The sequence below is a fragment of the Fundulus heteroclitus genome, chromosome 9, assembly GCF_011125445.2.
Source record: "Fundulus heteroclitus isolate FHET01 chromosome 9, MU-UCD_Fhet_4.1, whole genome shotgun sequence".
Lineage (NCBI taxonomy): Eukaryota > Metazoa > Chordata > Actinopteri > Cyprinodontiformes > Fundulidae > Fundulus > Fundulus heteroclitus.
Genome location: NC_046369.1, coordinates 36,629,573 through 36,646,234, shown reverse-complemented (window position 1 = coordinate 36,646,234; position 16,662 = coordinate 36,629,573). Strand labels below are relative to the sequence as shown.

At 45.1% G+C, this 16,662-nt stretch overlaps 1 protein-coding gene across 2 annotated transcripts; it reads right to left on the bottom strand.

The window, feature by feature from the left end:
• Window positions 1-10,439: 10,439 nt before the first annotated feature.
• Window positions 10,440-15,440, bottom strand: LOC105940062 (zinc finger protein Gfi-1). Of its 2 annotated transcripts, none has more exons than XM_021308595.2 (7): window positions 14,724-15,440; window positions 14,111-14,243; window positions 13,284-13,472; window positions 11,974-12,356; window positions 11,640-11,777; window positions 11,349-11,514; window positions 10,440-11,120 (listed from the first exon to the last, which is right to left on the bottom strand). In XM_021308595.2, the coding sequence occupies exons 2-7, from the start codon at window positions 14,220-14,222 to the stop codon at window positions 10,942-10,944; spliced, it is 1,167 nt and encodes a 388-aa protein (XP_021164270.2). In that variant the 5' UTR covers window positions 14,223-14,243; window positions 14,724-15,440; the 3' UTR covers window positions 10,440-10,941. The 2 variants fall into 2 exon arrangements, with proteins under 2 accessions (XP_021164270.2, XP_035997486.1); XM_036141593.1 differs by lacking the exon at window positions 14,724-15,440 and adding an exon at window positions 14,319-14,717.
• Window positions 15,441-16,662: the final 1,222 nt, after the last annotated feature.

The following is a 16,662-nucleotide window of genomic DNA, read 5'->3' as shown; positions in this document are numbered from 1 at the left end:
CTAACCTGACAACAGCCAGCTGCATGTATCGCTCCGCCTAGCTCCACTCACATACATCTGGGACACGGCTCATTGAAAATGATTTCCCCAACCAAATTTTTGGTCTGGCCAATCAGGACGCAGGGCGGGTGTTTCATGGATGTGACGTAGTGGAGAAGCCACCGTGAGATTCCAACAACAATGGCGGCTCGCATCGAGGAGCAAGCGTTAGCATTGATGCTGCTATTTCTTCCGTGTTGTCCAATCTACCTAATATTGTTTCATTAAAAGAACATCAGAGAACGGCTCTGAAGGCTTTTGTTGGTGGAAACCATGTTTTCGCCCTTCTCCCGACCGGATTTGGCAAGTTTTGTTTTCCGGGGCGCGTACGCGGACACGCCCCGGAGCGGTTAGCGGTTAGCGCTAACCATATTGGGAAGCCTATTAGTCCTCAACGCGGTCAGCCCGGGATCGACTCCGACCCGCGGCGCTTTGCCGCCTGTCTTCCCTCTCTTCCTGTCAGCTCACTGTCAATAAAAGGTGTGCCACTAGAGTGTTTCCCGCAGGAATTTGCTTATGCGAGGCGGACCGACTCGCGCGGGGGGGGGTGGATGACTTTTTCTCCGCGGACCGGGGGGGGGGGGGGGGGGGGGTGGACGACACGTTTTCCGCGGACCGGCTCGCGGAGCGGAGGGGGGGGTGGACGACACGTTTTCCGCGGCCGCCTCGCCAAGATAGCGCTGCGGGAAACCCTGCACTAGAGCCGCAAACACATAAAAAAAAAAAAAAAAAGGTTTTTTTTTTCCGGCGTCGATCTCATCAGCGTCACGGGTTAGCTTCGGTGTGAGTGGTTGAAATAGCACGTCGATAAAGATGACAGACAAGTGGCTTATCCAATCATATGCAAGGAGTTTTGATAAGGCCCAGCCTTCAGTAAAGGCAATTCCTATGGCGGTGTCCCAGATGTATGTGAGTGGAGCTAGGCGGAGCGATACATGCAGCTGGCTGTTGTCAGGTTAGTATGTTACACCCTTATTAAACACATTGTACTACCAAGTCACCTTCATGCATTCTCCTCCTTCCCTCATCTCAAACTCTCATCAGTCTGACTGAACTACATCATCAGCTCGCTAAAAGGCTGCACAACTCTCATAGCTGTCACTTTTCTCTGCAGGATCTCTTTTCATGTCTTCTCCCAAAAAAAAAAAAAGATTCAGGAAGCTGTTGTTATGAAGCCGTTTACCCAGAAGAACCTTTTAATGTCACCTACAGGATTCATATGTTATTAGACAAGGGCTCAGATAGAAGGCAAAACCAGGCCAGCGAAGTAAAAGCAGCTGAAGTCATAGGAGTGACGACATGTTGTTTCTGTAGAACCAGCCCTGAATGGGCGGGGGGGGGGGGGGGGGGGGGGTCTTTTTGGTTCCTGAGTGACAGCTCACATCCAAATAGTGCAGTGATATGTGATGCTAAATGAAGCGGCTAAACATGTCTTTAAATGAGTGGACAGCCTTCTGGCCTTTCATCAAATCTGTAGCCCCCCCCCCCCCCCCCCCCCCCCCCCACCCCTCCAGCCCACCCCTTCAAACCCCGCTGTTTGAACTCATGCTGTTCAGGGCCTCCGGACCCTCAGAACAGGGCCCAGCTAATGGAAAGCTTTCAAGGAAAAAGGCCGGAGGAAGATGTCAGCTCTCGTTTGGCCCCCACCACACAAAAGTCTTGACACATGCCGTTGTAAACCAGGGCAAGAAACTGAAAATAACACTTTCCACACCTTCTATGCACCCGCCCACTTGTCTCTGTCAATCTGCAGTTACATCCTCACTCTAAAATCTTTTACTAAAGCCAGTGGACAATATATTCATTATTTAGATTTTTTTAATATGGGTACTGAAAATATTGCTTGTTATAATAATCATAGTGTGTTTTTTGTAAAATAAACATCTGATTCTTCCTTGCTCTGTAATGTTGTGGGAACCAGCAGACGCTGGATCAAGTGTCTTGAGTTCCTGTTGCATTGCTTTAAGCTTTGAGAGGTTTCTCACCTCCACTGAGCGGGTTGACGCCGATAGTTAGAAGTGTTGATGACTGGACAGAGAAAATATTGCTATAGTACAATAAAGTCAAACTTAATTAAACATTTAATGGCAACTAGTAAAAATATTTCAATGGAAGCCCAGGGAATTGCATCAAATTGATTTTGCAGCAATCTCTCCTCCGGATCAAGTATGTGGCGACAGTAGAAAGGACCAACACCTTTTTAACAGGAAGAGATCTCCAGCAGCTCCTTATGAGCGACAATCTAATGAGTCTGGCTGCAGGTTTAGAGAACAGGAAGTAGACAAAGCACAATAGAGAACCACTGGGGCAGGAATACTTTCTATAGAGAGAAAAACAGAGGAAGAACACTAAGTTACTGACAGCAATTACTCAAACACTAGCTCACACACAACTGAATATTAAACCAGGAGATCTTCGTGTAGAAAGATGTCCTATTTTCCCAATGTCAGATTTTATACCTGACAAGACTCTTCCTATTTTAGGTCAGTTAGGATTCCCCAAATGATAAAACTTACAGAATGGCAAAATATTGAGAGGGGGATTTATTAATTACAATTAATTAATAGTTTTATAGGTTGATTGTTGTCAATTCACAGCATTTATGTGAAATAGAGGAACTTCCGAGGGTGCATTTAAAGGCAACATCTCAAACACACTTGTTCCATGTGTGTAATCATGGAAAGCCTCACAAATTCACCCAACATATAACAAATAGAATTGCAGAACTCTGCAAGTCTGCTTCACACTTGGTTAAGTTTTCAAAGACCTGAAGGTGCCAGGTTCATTTGTTTACACAGCTCTATGGACGTTTAAACAACTTGGGGGTGTCCAGTCATACTGTTCACAAAGGAGGCAGGTTCTGTGTCACGTGATCGTTTTTTGGTGGAAATGTCCAACGCCAGAACATAAAGCAAAGTGCAGGCTGGAGCTGGTAAGAGCAGGGTATTATCCAAGTTCTGTAGCCTAACTGGCCTGAAAGTGCACCCAGAGAGGAAGACGGCATTGCTCCAAAAGAAACATGACACAACTGGTCTGACAGAAATAATACTGAAGTATTGGGGGGGGGGGAAATCCCCATTTTTATGTTTGGAGGAAACAGGCAAGCCAGAAAACCATCCCAGCCATGAAGCACGGGGGTGACAGCATCATGTTGAGAGTATGTAGTCCCACAGGAGGGACTGGTGAACTTCACAAAATAGATGGCATCATGAGGACAGAACACTATGTGCAAATATTGATGCAATGTCTCAAAATATTAACTAGGAAATTAATGCCTAGACACAACTGGTCTCCCAAAGGAACATTGACCCAAGGCAAAGTAGCTTAAATGCGCATGGCACAAGTTTTGAAGTTAAATATTATTTATTTTCTTTCTGGTACATGCCTCCTACAATTGCCCTACGTTTAAAATGAGTTAGCCTCTATTTACCGCAGTTACCTCTATAGGCTCCATCAGTGAGTTCATGAGAGAGTGACTCAGGCCGAATCCTCTGGGTGTGTCCGTGGGTTTGACACGCTGCACGCTCTCGTTCACCTGCTACTTTCTTGAGTCTTTGTCGTTATTGATGCATTAGCGAGAAACACGGGCTAACTTCAATATTTATAGCTTTCTCATCTTAAAACACATCACACTTCTAAACAAAAGACCTGCGCAGTCGCAGCGGCAGAAGCTTTTTCTCTAGCCCCATGCATGTGCACAACACTGCTGTCATTTCAGCTTGTCACCAGAGGGGGCAGAAATCTGGAACTTGTGCTATGTACCTTTAAGGACAAGGGAGTCCATGTTTTTGAGGGGACATAACAAAGCCCTGATCTCTGTCCCAGAGAATGTTTTGGGCAGAGCTGAAAAGTTGTGCGTGAACAAGGCGGCCTACAAACTTGACCCGGCCACAGCGGTTCTGTCAGAAGCAATTCCACCAAACTATTGTGAGAAGCTCGTGGAAGGGTAAACAAAACGTTAACGCAAGAGTTTAAAAGGTTATTCTACAAAAATAAAGTAAATATGTGTAAATGTCTAAAATTCAAAGATGGTTCAAACAATTCATAACTTTTCTGGGATTTATAATGTCTTGCAAAAGTATTCACTAGTTAATGTTAAACATTTAATTCCATTATATCAATTGGAAATGATTGTTAAAGAGTTTTCTCTCCTTCATTTACAGAGCATGCCTACAACTTTGAGGATGTTTTATGTTTTCATTGGGGGGCAAACAACATATACAGTGAGGCCAAAATAACAACCTAACCTTCAAGTCTAAACACAGATTGGGTTGAGGTCTGGACTTTGACTAGGCTGTTCCAAAACATTCCTGTAAAGCACTTCACTGTCGCTTTAGTGGTATACGTGGGTCATTGTTCTGCTGGGAGGTGAACCTCCATCTCTGTGTCTAATCACAGCCCGGGCGGACTGACAGGTTCCGCTCAAGAACATCCCATCTTTCCCTCTGTTCTGTGTTCATGGACATTATTTTATAATCGGGTCCTGTTTTAAACTTCTCCACATCTTCCTCCCTGGTCTGTCTGCCCTGCTCCTTGGTCTTCATGATTATGTTTGTTCACTGGCGTTCTCTAACTGACCTCTAATGCCTTCAAAGAACAGCTAATTTACACTGAGACTAAATTACACACAGCTGGACTTTGTTTACAGATTAGGTGACTTCTAAAGCCCGTTGTTAGCAGCGTTGGACAAAAGGGGCTTGAATAATATCACTTTTATTTGAAAACCCCATGGCCCACGTGTTGTTCTCCTTCCATTTCACAATAATGTTTAATTGGTAGGCGCGTGGCTGCTAATCGGTGTATCGCGTATGAACGTGTGCGTGTTAGTGAGAGCGACTGGGTGAACGTGTGTAGTGTGAAGCGCTTTGAGCGATCGGTGTAATTAGGCAAGATAAATTCAGTCAGTTTGCTATTTACTGTTCTACTTTGTGTTGATGTGTCACCTAAAACCCAATAAAATACATTAAAGTTTGTGGCTGTAACGTGGCTAAATGGGAAGACATTCACAAAGCAGGAAGACTTTTACAAGGCCCATGCAACAGATAGCTCTTGTTTTAGGTGTGATGGTTCTATCGTGTTGCAGATTTAGGTTTTTTCCATACTTTCCGTGCAGGATGATTTTATTGTACGTGTGCTACTATGAAACTTAATAAAGAATACGAAACATTCCCTCTTTCTCAGAGTCCCAATGCTCTCCAGGAGGAGCACTTCTCACCCCAAAGTGGTGGACCGTCCTGTCTGACGCGCTCAGCCTGTCAGCTGCCTCGCTCGCTCATGTCTCTTGTTATTATTTTCCTCTCTCTCATCGTGCTGCCGCTTCTTTGCTGCATCATGAATTATTTGTGCCTGCGCCTTGTTGCTTGATGACAGCTGTGCAGTTGGTTTGCAGTCTGTTTTTCAGATCAGGTGAATAATGAATAAGCCTGTGCAACAAAAGAGCCGTGTCCTATATGAGCCCCGGCTTCTCCTCTTGTGTCGCAGCTCAGTTGGTGTGTCAGCCTAAGGGGGGGGGGGGGGGACTTTTTCCATATAGAAAACATAAACAGAGGGTGTAAAACAGTTGGGTTGTCTATCTGCTGTCTCATCTTTCCTTCTTTGCTCCCATTAATCAGTGCTTGGGCTCTACAGCCTGCTGTCAGTGATCCTGCATCTCTATCGGGTTATCTCTTCCCGGAGCCTGTCAGACCTGTGTGAAATCTGCTGAACAGAGCATGACAGCAAATACCGCATTATTATTACAGTACACACAGCAGGCGAGCTCACCCTCAGGGGAAATAATCACATTTACTCTCTCTGTCTCCTCTCACAGAAACTACAACATCAATCAGTCAGTGTTTTCTACATATTAACGCTCACGTCAAACACTTGTCAGCTACCTGAGTGTATTCTCCAATCCAAGACACGTTTGCTGAGAGTTTTTACAATCTTCACTGTATATATTTGGGGATGCCAAAGATATTTAATATTTTTATTATTCAAAGTTATTAGCAACAAAGGCGTACTGAGAATAAAAACACGGTTCAGTAATGAAGCACAGGTTTTTGGGGGGGCAAGGCGAAGAGAAAAACATCTAATTCTGTTATGTTTGATCAATGGCATCTAAAGAGACTCAAGAACCAGGCTGCTGATAATAAAGGTTGTGGTGGATGAGCGACTGGAGAGATTTTTACATGGGTTCAGCCTTGTATCACAATACCATGATGGATACTGCTGTGGATGCTGAGGCTGAAGCGAACAACGGTGAGAAAAACTCATCATCAGGACTTTGTCTGGGATGGATCTGTTTCCTGTCCTGCTTTCTCTGCAGATTTGACAGCCGTAAAATCATCACCTTCCTAAAATAATGGCCTATGTCACTTTTTGCCAAAAATTATCTTTTAACCTAAATCAACTTCACAACTTCTTCCCGTATTATTTAGTGTTTTCTGAAGAACCTGAAAAAAATGACATAGGCCATTATTTTTAAGAAGGTGACGAAATGATGAATAGTAAAGATGCAGTACTCTGCTTGTATCGCTTTAAATAGAACGTGATTTGCCGTAGCAGTGATACGGCACACAGTCTGAGCTGCTCCTCTGGTTCTGATTCTCTTTGCTCTTCCTAGAACCGACCCATTCCCATCACCCACCCACAGCAAGCCAGTCTTATGTGTGTTTTTAAACATGAGTTTAAAACCAGACCAGGTGAATTGCAGGTTTTATTTATTTATGCACATAGAAATGTTTGGTTTTCCACAGAATTCTAGTTGTGAAGATCTAGTAATCATTCCACCAGCCACCCTAAATATGACAGAGCACAATAAAACTCTTGAAAGGCTTTTTATTATTATTATTATTATTATTATTGGTGCAACACCTCTTTGAAAACTTTTTCCAGTACAGACTGAGGCGAGTCAGAGAGGAAAGGGGGAAGTTTATTCATGGATGAAATCCTTGCAGAGATGTCTGGTGGCTCTGGAACAGCCATACAGACTGCATGCAAACACCTCTAAAGGGAAAGCTATTAAAAAAAAGAATTAAAAAAAATTACATGCAAATAAACAAGAATTAAAAAACAGCAGAAACACATACAAGCAGATATATTAAAAGAAAATCCAAATGTGACAAGGCAGGTGATGGTGAAAACTGGGTTTTATCTCGATTAGATGCATCAAAAAATAAAATAAAAAATGAAAAAGCAAAATGAATAGAAAAGCTGAGCATGACATGTTCTATATGTGACAAAATATATCTTAACTGGGTTTCATTAATTTGATAGAAAAACCCTTAAGAATAATTTTTCTTTCAGTCCTTTTTGTCACAGTGGTCTCAAAAACAACAATAAAAAAAACACAATAAAAAAGTATTTTTGTTTTAGTCATTTTCAAAAAAAAATTGATGCGGGGAAAAAAAAGAACTTAATCCAACAACAAAGTGGGTCTCTAAAAAATCTCTCTTCATGTCTAATCTCAGATTAATAATAGATCATCCCAAACCACCAAAACCCTGACCTTGATCTCTCTAATTGCACAACTATGTCTGTCAGGAGAAATGAATCCATTCGCATCCCTCCGTCTCCAGCAGCCCATGCGTGTGTGATGGTGGGCACGGATGAGGCTGCGCCATGCGTGTTGCCGAGGAGCACGCACTCATGGGCCTGCAGACGCGGGCCTCGGTGTCAACCCTCAGACTGCCGTGTTCTGATTGCTCGGCCTCTCTGATCGATCCAGCCGGATTCTATTCATATTTGATATGCCTTGGGGCGGGAGGGAGGGAAGGAGGGGATGCTTTAAAGGCAAAATAACCCGCCTGTGCCCTTGGAGGAAATCTGGCCAGCCCGATGGTTTGTTTAAGGAGTTTTCCTTGAAAAGGGCTCTCTCTGAGATTTCACTGGAGGATCTCCATCCTCGGAAGGAGAAAACGCCGGTCAGCGTGGTCAAACGGAGCAACGAGAGGAGCTCCGTGAAATTAGCCTGGCAGTGACACGTCAGGCTCGCTTATTTTAAAGCATCGTGGTCGGCCGGTGGCTGGATCCGGCCTCACAGAGCTAAAAGCACCTAATGGCAAAACTGGAAATCCCCCTGCAGAACATCACGGAGTCTGCCCACCTTGTTTGGTCTTGTTCCAATTGAAAGACAAAAGTGATCGTTCCCTTTTGTTTGAAGGAGATCCATAAGGATGTAAACTCCATAAACTCCAGTAAGCCCCGCTCCAAATGAGAAGGACTTCCTGTCCTCCTTCGGTCGGCTCGACTTGGCCTTTAAAATATTCAGCACTTTCGCAGGCATGGATCTTGTACGAGTTAGAGAGGAAGTGAAGCGTTAAAAAAAGAAATCCTTGTGAGTCACTGATTTCAATCAATGTTGAGGAAGGGTGTCGTCACCTCTCTCTTGGTTTTTCTTTGTTGCAGTCTTCGCACAGCTCCGGTCCGAGGTGTTAATCCAATTTATTACCAGCATGAATGTTGTGTTAATTTCAGCCTTTAATCCACTATGCAGGAGATCCTTTCCTTTCTCGGGGTGCAATGATGTTGCAGCATAAGTAACATTTTAAAAACAAGGTCTGGGAGCACAGGTTTAAACGAATCTTTGATTTTTCTCTCAACAAGAACAGGTTTAAAGACGCACATACCTGCTGAAACCTCATATGCAATAATAGCCTTTTGAAACAAGCTGCTGGCATCAACCCTCCTGGTCATCTGGCCACTCTATCAGAAATGGCAGAGCTCGTTTAAAAAGGTAGGTTCCCCTGTCAGAAACTGGGCTTTCAAGCACTACGCAGTTCATTTTTTGTGACCATGGAAGCTTCCTGTCAGGCAACACCGTCCCTTTAAAAACCAGATCTGAGGCACGTTTGGGAACGAAGGTTGTGTCAAAGTTTCAAACCTCTAGCCGGATTTAAGGTGAAGTGGAAGAATTTAGATTTAGTCATATTTCTTCATTATTAAATCAACTTTTAGAAAGGTCCAAGTACCACAGATCCAAGGGAGACCCTCAGTATGATACAGCCACCGCCATGCCTGGCAGTTTGTGGGCAGTAGGCTACTTAGGATTGAAGGCTTCACCTTGACTCCTCTGTTTGTTCTTGGCATTTTGACATCTCAAACTGTATCCTGGAATTAGGATAAAGTGTGAAATATGTATTGTTTTTCCTCTCCCGCCCCAAATGTGGCTTCTATCTTTCCACATAGTTAAAGGCAGCGCCCTAAACCGTGTCAGGCGGGGTCCTCGGCAGCAAGGCCTCAGTCAATCGTTCCCCTGAAATGTTTGTGATGTATGTGATAGATGGTCGTACTGGAACTGTAATTTCCCTCTGATTCTGATTCTGATTGTGGCCAAACAGTTGAAGCTTTGCCTCATCTGACCACAAAGCTTCTCTCCACAGCATGCTTTTAGCCTGTTCAGCTGCAGGTGTCCACGTTGGAGCATCTTCTGATTTAGGACAGTTTATTCCTAAACATCCAAACCTATTTCCTTTAATCTTAGCGGGACAGTTTGGGTCAGATAGTTCAAACGTTGACACGGTTTTTCCATCCCAAACATGCAAGGATGGTCCAACCAAATTATTAAAAGCTAAGTAGTATCACACCCACACCAATGTGCTTGCCTGCTTCTGAGTGGAGCTGCTATCAGTCGGCCACACAACAGGTTGCCACTTTTTATTAAGTGTTCCCCCCTTGAACAGACACATCATGGGAATCCTCTTGTTTGTTTTGCTGTTGAAGTTTTCGACTTTGCAAGATAAAAATCCAGAGTGTGCTTTGTGGACACAATCCCATCCCTCCAGGATCCCCACCCCCAAAGAAGAAAGAAAAAAAAAAAACAGCAATGAGGGCAAAAGGGTATTTGGTTAACGGTTAGATCTGTTCAGATTGTTGAAGGTGCAAACACACGGCTGCAGTGGTCAAAACAAACAGGAGCCTCTGGGCAATCACAATCACAGCAGCAAGATGCAACGTTAAGTGCCCCCAGCCCTCCACACACACACACACACACACACACACACACACACACACACACACACACACACACACACACACACACACACACACACACACACACAGCTTTTATCAGATGTCATTTACTCTTTTTTTAGATTGCACATTAGTTTGGTTGGACATCAACAGAACTTCATTATGGAGGGGAATAAACCACTTCGCTTTATAAATGGAATTTATAATAGAAAAAAAAAATCATTTTTGTGTAAAATTGATTAAAATGGTCTGCACCTTTAAATTTGTGCGAGGTCGAAATCGAGCAAAACCTCAACCCCGCTTTTAGCAAAAAGGTGTTTATTTTATTAATAATAATAATAATAAGAAGAAGAAGAAGAATGGAGTCCCGTTGATTCTGTGCCTGTAGCGCAGATGCCTGCGGCTGGGGGAGCCAGGCCGTTAGAATCAGAGGCGGAGAGACAGAGCAGCTCGGTTTACCCACATCTCTGCCAGCTGGAGACAACAACACCTCCAGCCTCAGCAGAAAGCGCAGATCCTTATCAGGTGCTTTTATTGTCTGTTTAACACAGTTATTTCAATCATGCTTTATCTGAACACATCTGCCATTTTTCTTCTTATTTTCTCTCCGCAGTCCACAGCTTATCTTTGGCTTTTCTGGGGCCTGTTTATTTAAAAAAGAAAAAAAAAAGACGAAAAGAAATGCGCGGAAGGATTCTGTCATTAGTGTTGCTCAGGTCTTTTCACTGCAGCCATAAATAATACAAATTAAAATTAGAACAAAAACTACGTTGACGGGACTCAGATCTTTCTGGTTGTTTTTGTTTTAAATCGAGAATGGAACAGTGTGTATCTTGATCCAGAAGAAACGCTGTTTTCTTCCTCCGTTGCTGTCCAGGTTGGCCCCCTGCGTTTCCAGGGGGAGATGGGGGCCCATAAAGCAGCGTCCAGGTTCTGCAGCTGTCCTCCGGCTCATTTCAGTCCGTGCTGCGTCTCTTTGTGTCTCCTCAGGTCCACTTTCCTCTGGAAGCCTTTCCCGCACAGGTCGCAGGCGAACGGCTTATATCCGGTGTGCTTCCTGCTGTGCGTGATTAGGTTGGAGCTCTGGCTGAACGCCTTCCCGCAAACCTGACATTTGTGCGGCTTCTCGCCTGGAGAGGAAAAAGAAAACAAACTATTTAGATATTTACTGGTATTACTTGTCAGTAGAAATAGGGGATTACGCTGGGATTGCACCAAATCCTAAAGCTATATGACGGAATTGAATGTGAGTTTTTTACTGAGCTGCTCCCAGGGCCTGGCGGAAGGGCTCATCTTTTAGAAGCTCAACTGTTTGCGCCATGGCAGAGGCGCTACTGGTGCGCTCTGGTTTTACTCGCCTGTGTGGATGAAGGTGTGCTTCTTCATGTCGGACTTCTGGTGGAACCTCTTCCCGCAGTACTGGCACGGGTAGGGCCGCGTGTCCGAGTGGATGAGCAGGTGCGTGGAGAGCGTGGAGGAGCGCTTAAAACTTTTGCCGCAAATTTTGCAGTCGAAGCTTCTCTCCTGAAAGGTGCGCAAAAGTACGTCAACGTTTTGCGCGTTTTTAACCCCCTCTCTGTCTCGCGCTCTGTGCGCACTCACGCTGACGGAGAAAGGCTGCAGGATGTGGTTTCGGCGACGTTGTATACCTGTGAGTGCACGGCCTTGTGTTGCTCCAGGCTCACGGCGTGGCCGAACGTTTTGCCGCACATGTCGCAGGCGAAGGGCCTCGTGCCGCTGTGCGATCTGCGGACGTGCACCTCCAAGCCGTGTGGGGTGGAAAACACCTGATCAGCAGAAAGGAACATGACATGAAAAGACGACGAAGGACAAGAAGGGCAACATCCTGCCGAAAAAAAAAAGAAAACACTGCGCGCCCCGAGCTGCTGATTTTCGCTTACTGTAACAAAACAGTTGAATCCAAATTGAATGATTCCGAAAGATTTCTGATTTACTGTGATGGTGACGTTGTGCGATCCTCACCTTCCCGCACTTGACGCACTTGTAAGCCCCGTTCAGAATGAGGCTGGGACAGAGCAGGTCAGGCCGGGCCTTCCCATCGGGAGCCTTCCCGTGCAGGGCCGCCTCAGGGAACAGCAGCGCGCCAGCGTGCCTCCTGTAGTCCGCGTAGGGCTCCTCTGCCAGAGCCCGCTCTCCAAACACAGCCGGGCGGCTGCTCCTGTCCGCGTAGAGCGCCATCACCGCCGGGCTTGTGTCCACCTCCAGGCCGGCATGCAGGCTGCGCTGCGCCAGGGGCCTCTGCAGCTCCAGCCCCTGGCCCGGGTAGCTGCTCCAGGCATACGGCCGGAAAGAGACAGTGAAGGGCTGGGCTTCATCCAGAGGAGACAGCGATTTCTCTGAGTCAACTGGAGGAGAACAGGGGAGATGTCATTAGGCTATGGGGGCCCATGGGCCTCAGAGGGCCACGATGATAGGAGGAGGGATCAGAATTCGCCTTAATGAATGTTGTGGAATACTAAAATATCAGTTTGAAATGAAATATAATTTATGGCGAATCAATGAAGGAAAGTGTGAGTGTGCTTCCTTTTTTGTTATTATTCATTACTGTAATAACTAAGGTGCAATAATCTATTTAATACACTGTGCTATAACCCGTGCAATAATCCTGAAAGAAGTGACTTCTGCTGCTATCACCAAGTGAATAGATGTATATATATATATATATATATATATATATATATATATATATATATATATATATATATATATATATATATATAACCGTGAATGTACATATGACATCATCTGCCCACTCCGATTTCTTTTGGATTTTTATTCTTATTTTTTTCATTTTCTTTTTCATCCACTGTATATATGGATATACACTGTATATAACTGATGCACCTTTTCCTACTTTTGGCACCTTCTTCTGACTATTGATTGACTACTGAGCCGATGGGACAAGTGAATTTCTCCAACGTCAGGTCAATAAAGCCTATCTTATCTTATCTTATCTTATCTTAACTTATTAAAACGTTTCTCCATAAAATGTCGACGAGCTTTCTCTTTTGATCAGATGGAAAAAGATTATGAGGATTTTTTTATTGTAATAAAAGATGGAGGCAATTTCTAAAATACTTTGAACGATTAGATGCGGTCGTGTTAGATTGGGCTATGTATAAGGTGTAAGCTTCTATTTATTCTATTCTCTTTTATTCTATTTTAAACGTGGCTTCTGCGGAATACTTGTTTTCTTTGGAAAACGACTCAATATCCAAAACAAGAGCAGTGTGTGTGTGTGTGTGTGTGTGTGTGTGTGTTGGGTTTAGTACCAGGGGACGCGGATGGAGACGGGGGCCGCCAGAAATCCTCATAATCCGTGGAGCGAGCGCAGAAACTGTCGGCGCAGCTCAGCGGAGACCTGGGGGAGAAGTCAGCAGCGTCGCCCGGGTGGGAGGCCGGAGAGAGGCCGTACCGGTCCGCCGACAGGTCGGCGTCCTCCTCCGGGAGCTTATCGGCATCTGAAGTGGGTGCGCAGAGGGAGGACAGGCAGCATCTTAACGGGGGTTGATCCATAAGGCCATTTTGAACAGATTGCTGAAGCTGGCTTCAGGTTATGTGGAAATATTAAAGATAAAAAGAAGGCTTCGACAGCACAGTAATAAGAACACTTTTCGATAAATTTAAGAATAAAACAGAACTTTATTCCTCCAATAATATTGATTAGAATGGATTTAATGTTAACGTTTAATTTTACTAAAATGCCAATACTTTCAAATTGTTGCCTAATGCAACATGTTTTTTTATTTCTGCATTGTGATTATGTCTCATTTTTTTTCCGATTCAGAATGGACTCTCTCTTTTTACTGCGCAAGTTTGTTTATACAACTAAAGGCGCATTTACAATAATCCAGATCTTAATTAGATCCATTTGGTTTACATAGCGCCAGTTCACAAAAAAGTCTAATTATTTTACAAAACAAACAGGTCCAACTTATATCCAACTATGCAGGAATATATAACGAAACCAAGCCTTCTAGCGTTTATGCAATGCAATCATTCATACAGACTCGGATTTGAAACATATACCGCCCAGATTGATTAGAATTACCAGAATAATCTGATCCAACGAGCTGTAGCTTTCAACTAAAAATCAAACCTGAGCATATGTGCGCTAGGATGGTGTCCAGCTTGCTGTAATCATCCTCCAAAGTCCGTGGTTGGTGGTAGCTGTGCGCCTTCTTGCTCTTCACCAGGAAGGAGCGCGGCATCTTTGCGCACAGGTGATCCAGCTGCCGGGCAGAAGGCGAGAAGGAGGAGACCTGATGGGTACTGTCCTGTTTACAGATTTGATTTCAACCACTTACATCCCGAGCACTTTAAGAGATTCCCACATGTCAACAGAGCATGCGCGCAGAGTCCATCCCGTCTGCCAGGTGTCGCTCAGACAGGTTTGTCACCTTGGCTATCCTATCCGCCCGCTGAGCGGCAGCAGGTAAAAAGCAGAGCGCCTCAGCGGGGGCAGCTTCTCGTCACGACTCTTTTTTTCCCCCCCACTCATCGTCTTTCACCTCTGCTCCGCTTTGATGACAAGAGACAGTCGTAGAATGAGCCGCTGATGACTTAAAGAGTTCTAACTATTTAACTATACAAGTTCAAACTCTCTGTTCTCATTGTAGTGGCATATCCAAAGTGTCCAGAGCTGCGGGTCCCCTATAGAGCAGTACACCAGTAAAGAGGAGCGAAACGCGCTTCATCAACCTTTCACTTACTCAAGCAAGGGAGGAGGACGGGGGCAGGGACAGGGGAAACGCGAGGCGCGCCCCAGTGCGCACCGAGCTTAGATTAGAAAGTAGAGGCAAACCAAAGAGGTGGGGGAATCTCAACAGATTGCGATTTCTCTATTAGTGCTGATGCAAATTACAGTGTCTGCAAGACAATTTCAGAAACTTTAGTCATGGCGTGTGTAGAGACGTGCTGATGAGCAGAGCGCCTCGGTGGCGCTCTGCTCACCAGCTGCCTGGTGTCACGCAGCGGACGTTTTTCAGTGTCCTCACGCCACGGTCAGTTTCTTATTGCACTGCTGCTGTTGTCTTCTGCGCCAGACACCAATCAGAGCGCCGCAGCAGCGTCATGACGCACAGATGAACAAAGTCGGGTTTGAGTCAGACTGTGAGGCGCAGGCAGGCCCGTTAAAGGTGGAAACGGCGTCCTGCTTCAAGGCGCAAAAGAAAATCTCACTGTTGTAGGATTTCATTGCTTTTCTAATTTTAATTTACAAAGAAATGACGGGAACAAGATCCCATTCATCCTGTCAACCTGAGCTCATCCCGTCTGTCGTGAGCTGCTATTACATCTTCACCTGCATAATGAGGGACAGGAAATCAAATGTCAACGATTACAGCTACCCGGACACGGTGGCAGCGTAGATATGACGCGATAAAAGCGGCAGCAGCCGCAGGAGGAGGAGGAGGAGGAGGAGGAGGAAGAGGAGCAGGGCCCCGCTGGCAGCCGACGCCCGGTGGGAGGACGGCACACGGGCTGACCACATCTGGACTAATGGTCTCTGCATGGAACACCTAAACAAAAAAGGAACACCAGAATTTCAGGCGTTGCACTGAGATCACTGGCGGGTTTTGCACATGCCGCTCCATTCTGCGTCAGATAACATATTGCCACCAGAATCAAGTTTCCACAAACCATCAGGGATCGATTGGTGTATTAACTTTCCATCCGGCTGCATAGAACCATGTTTTCATGCTTGCTAAGAACCAAAGAGAACCGGTGTTGTGCGAAATTAAGTTCCCCCGTGATAATATGTTCCCCCAACACCGGAACACCTTTTTTGTGTTTTCACAAATAGGCTTAGGCTACCACATTTTTTTCTTTAAATACATCTCGAACTACAGGCTGCGTTGGAAGGAGCCCATAGAAAAATTGCTGGGCCATAAGTGGAATATAGTTTTTTTTTTCTGGCACCCACTGATGCCACTGAGCCCAGGTGGTGAGCCCATGTTAGTCCATCTTCAACCTGCCGCTGATTTAGACGTGTTGCCAGGTTGGGACGCAATATTCAGGTTTAACAGCAAACCCCTGGACAGAAATGGCTCCTGTCCAAGCCCTCCTTTCAGTTTGGGTCTTACACCTTTAATGCACCCCAGAGACATCAAATCTCCGCAACTTATTTTTTCTCTTTAAGCCTTTAGTTCTTTTTTTAGCCGTATCTTGTCCCTGGTCGTGTAACGTTCATGCATAAAACGGCAAATGTGAGGCGGACTAACGGGACACGCTGCCATCCCAAATACTCAGGCTTAACGCAGGAGAATCCACGCAAACAGGCCCGTCTATGACAATAAATGGGATCCTACACATTTCCACATTTTGAAAGCATTGTATTCCAGCTGAACTGTTGCCGTCGTGATTTAAGCCCTTTATCAGAATTACCCCCCCCCCCCCCCCCCCCGCTAAATTCAGCTTTCAAACTTTTCCAGAATGTGAAAGACACAGATGACTCATGCCTGCCACACCGCGTCAGTCTGCGACTTTACTGACTTCTAGTAAAGGTCAGGACCAGATCCAGCAGCAGATAGGTCCGTTCACTGGAGGCTGGTTCCCCCTTCATCTGCCAGCTATAAATCAAGACATCTACTGATGGAAAATGTATCAAACGTGTCGTTTAAACGTGGAATTTCATCCAAATCGCACCTTCTA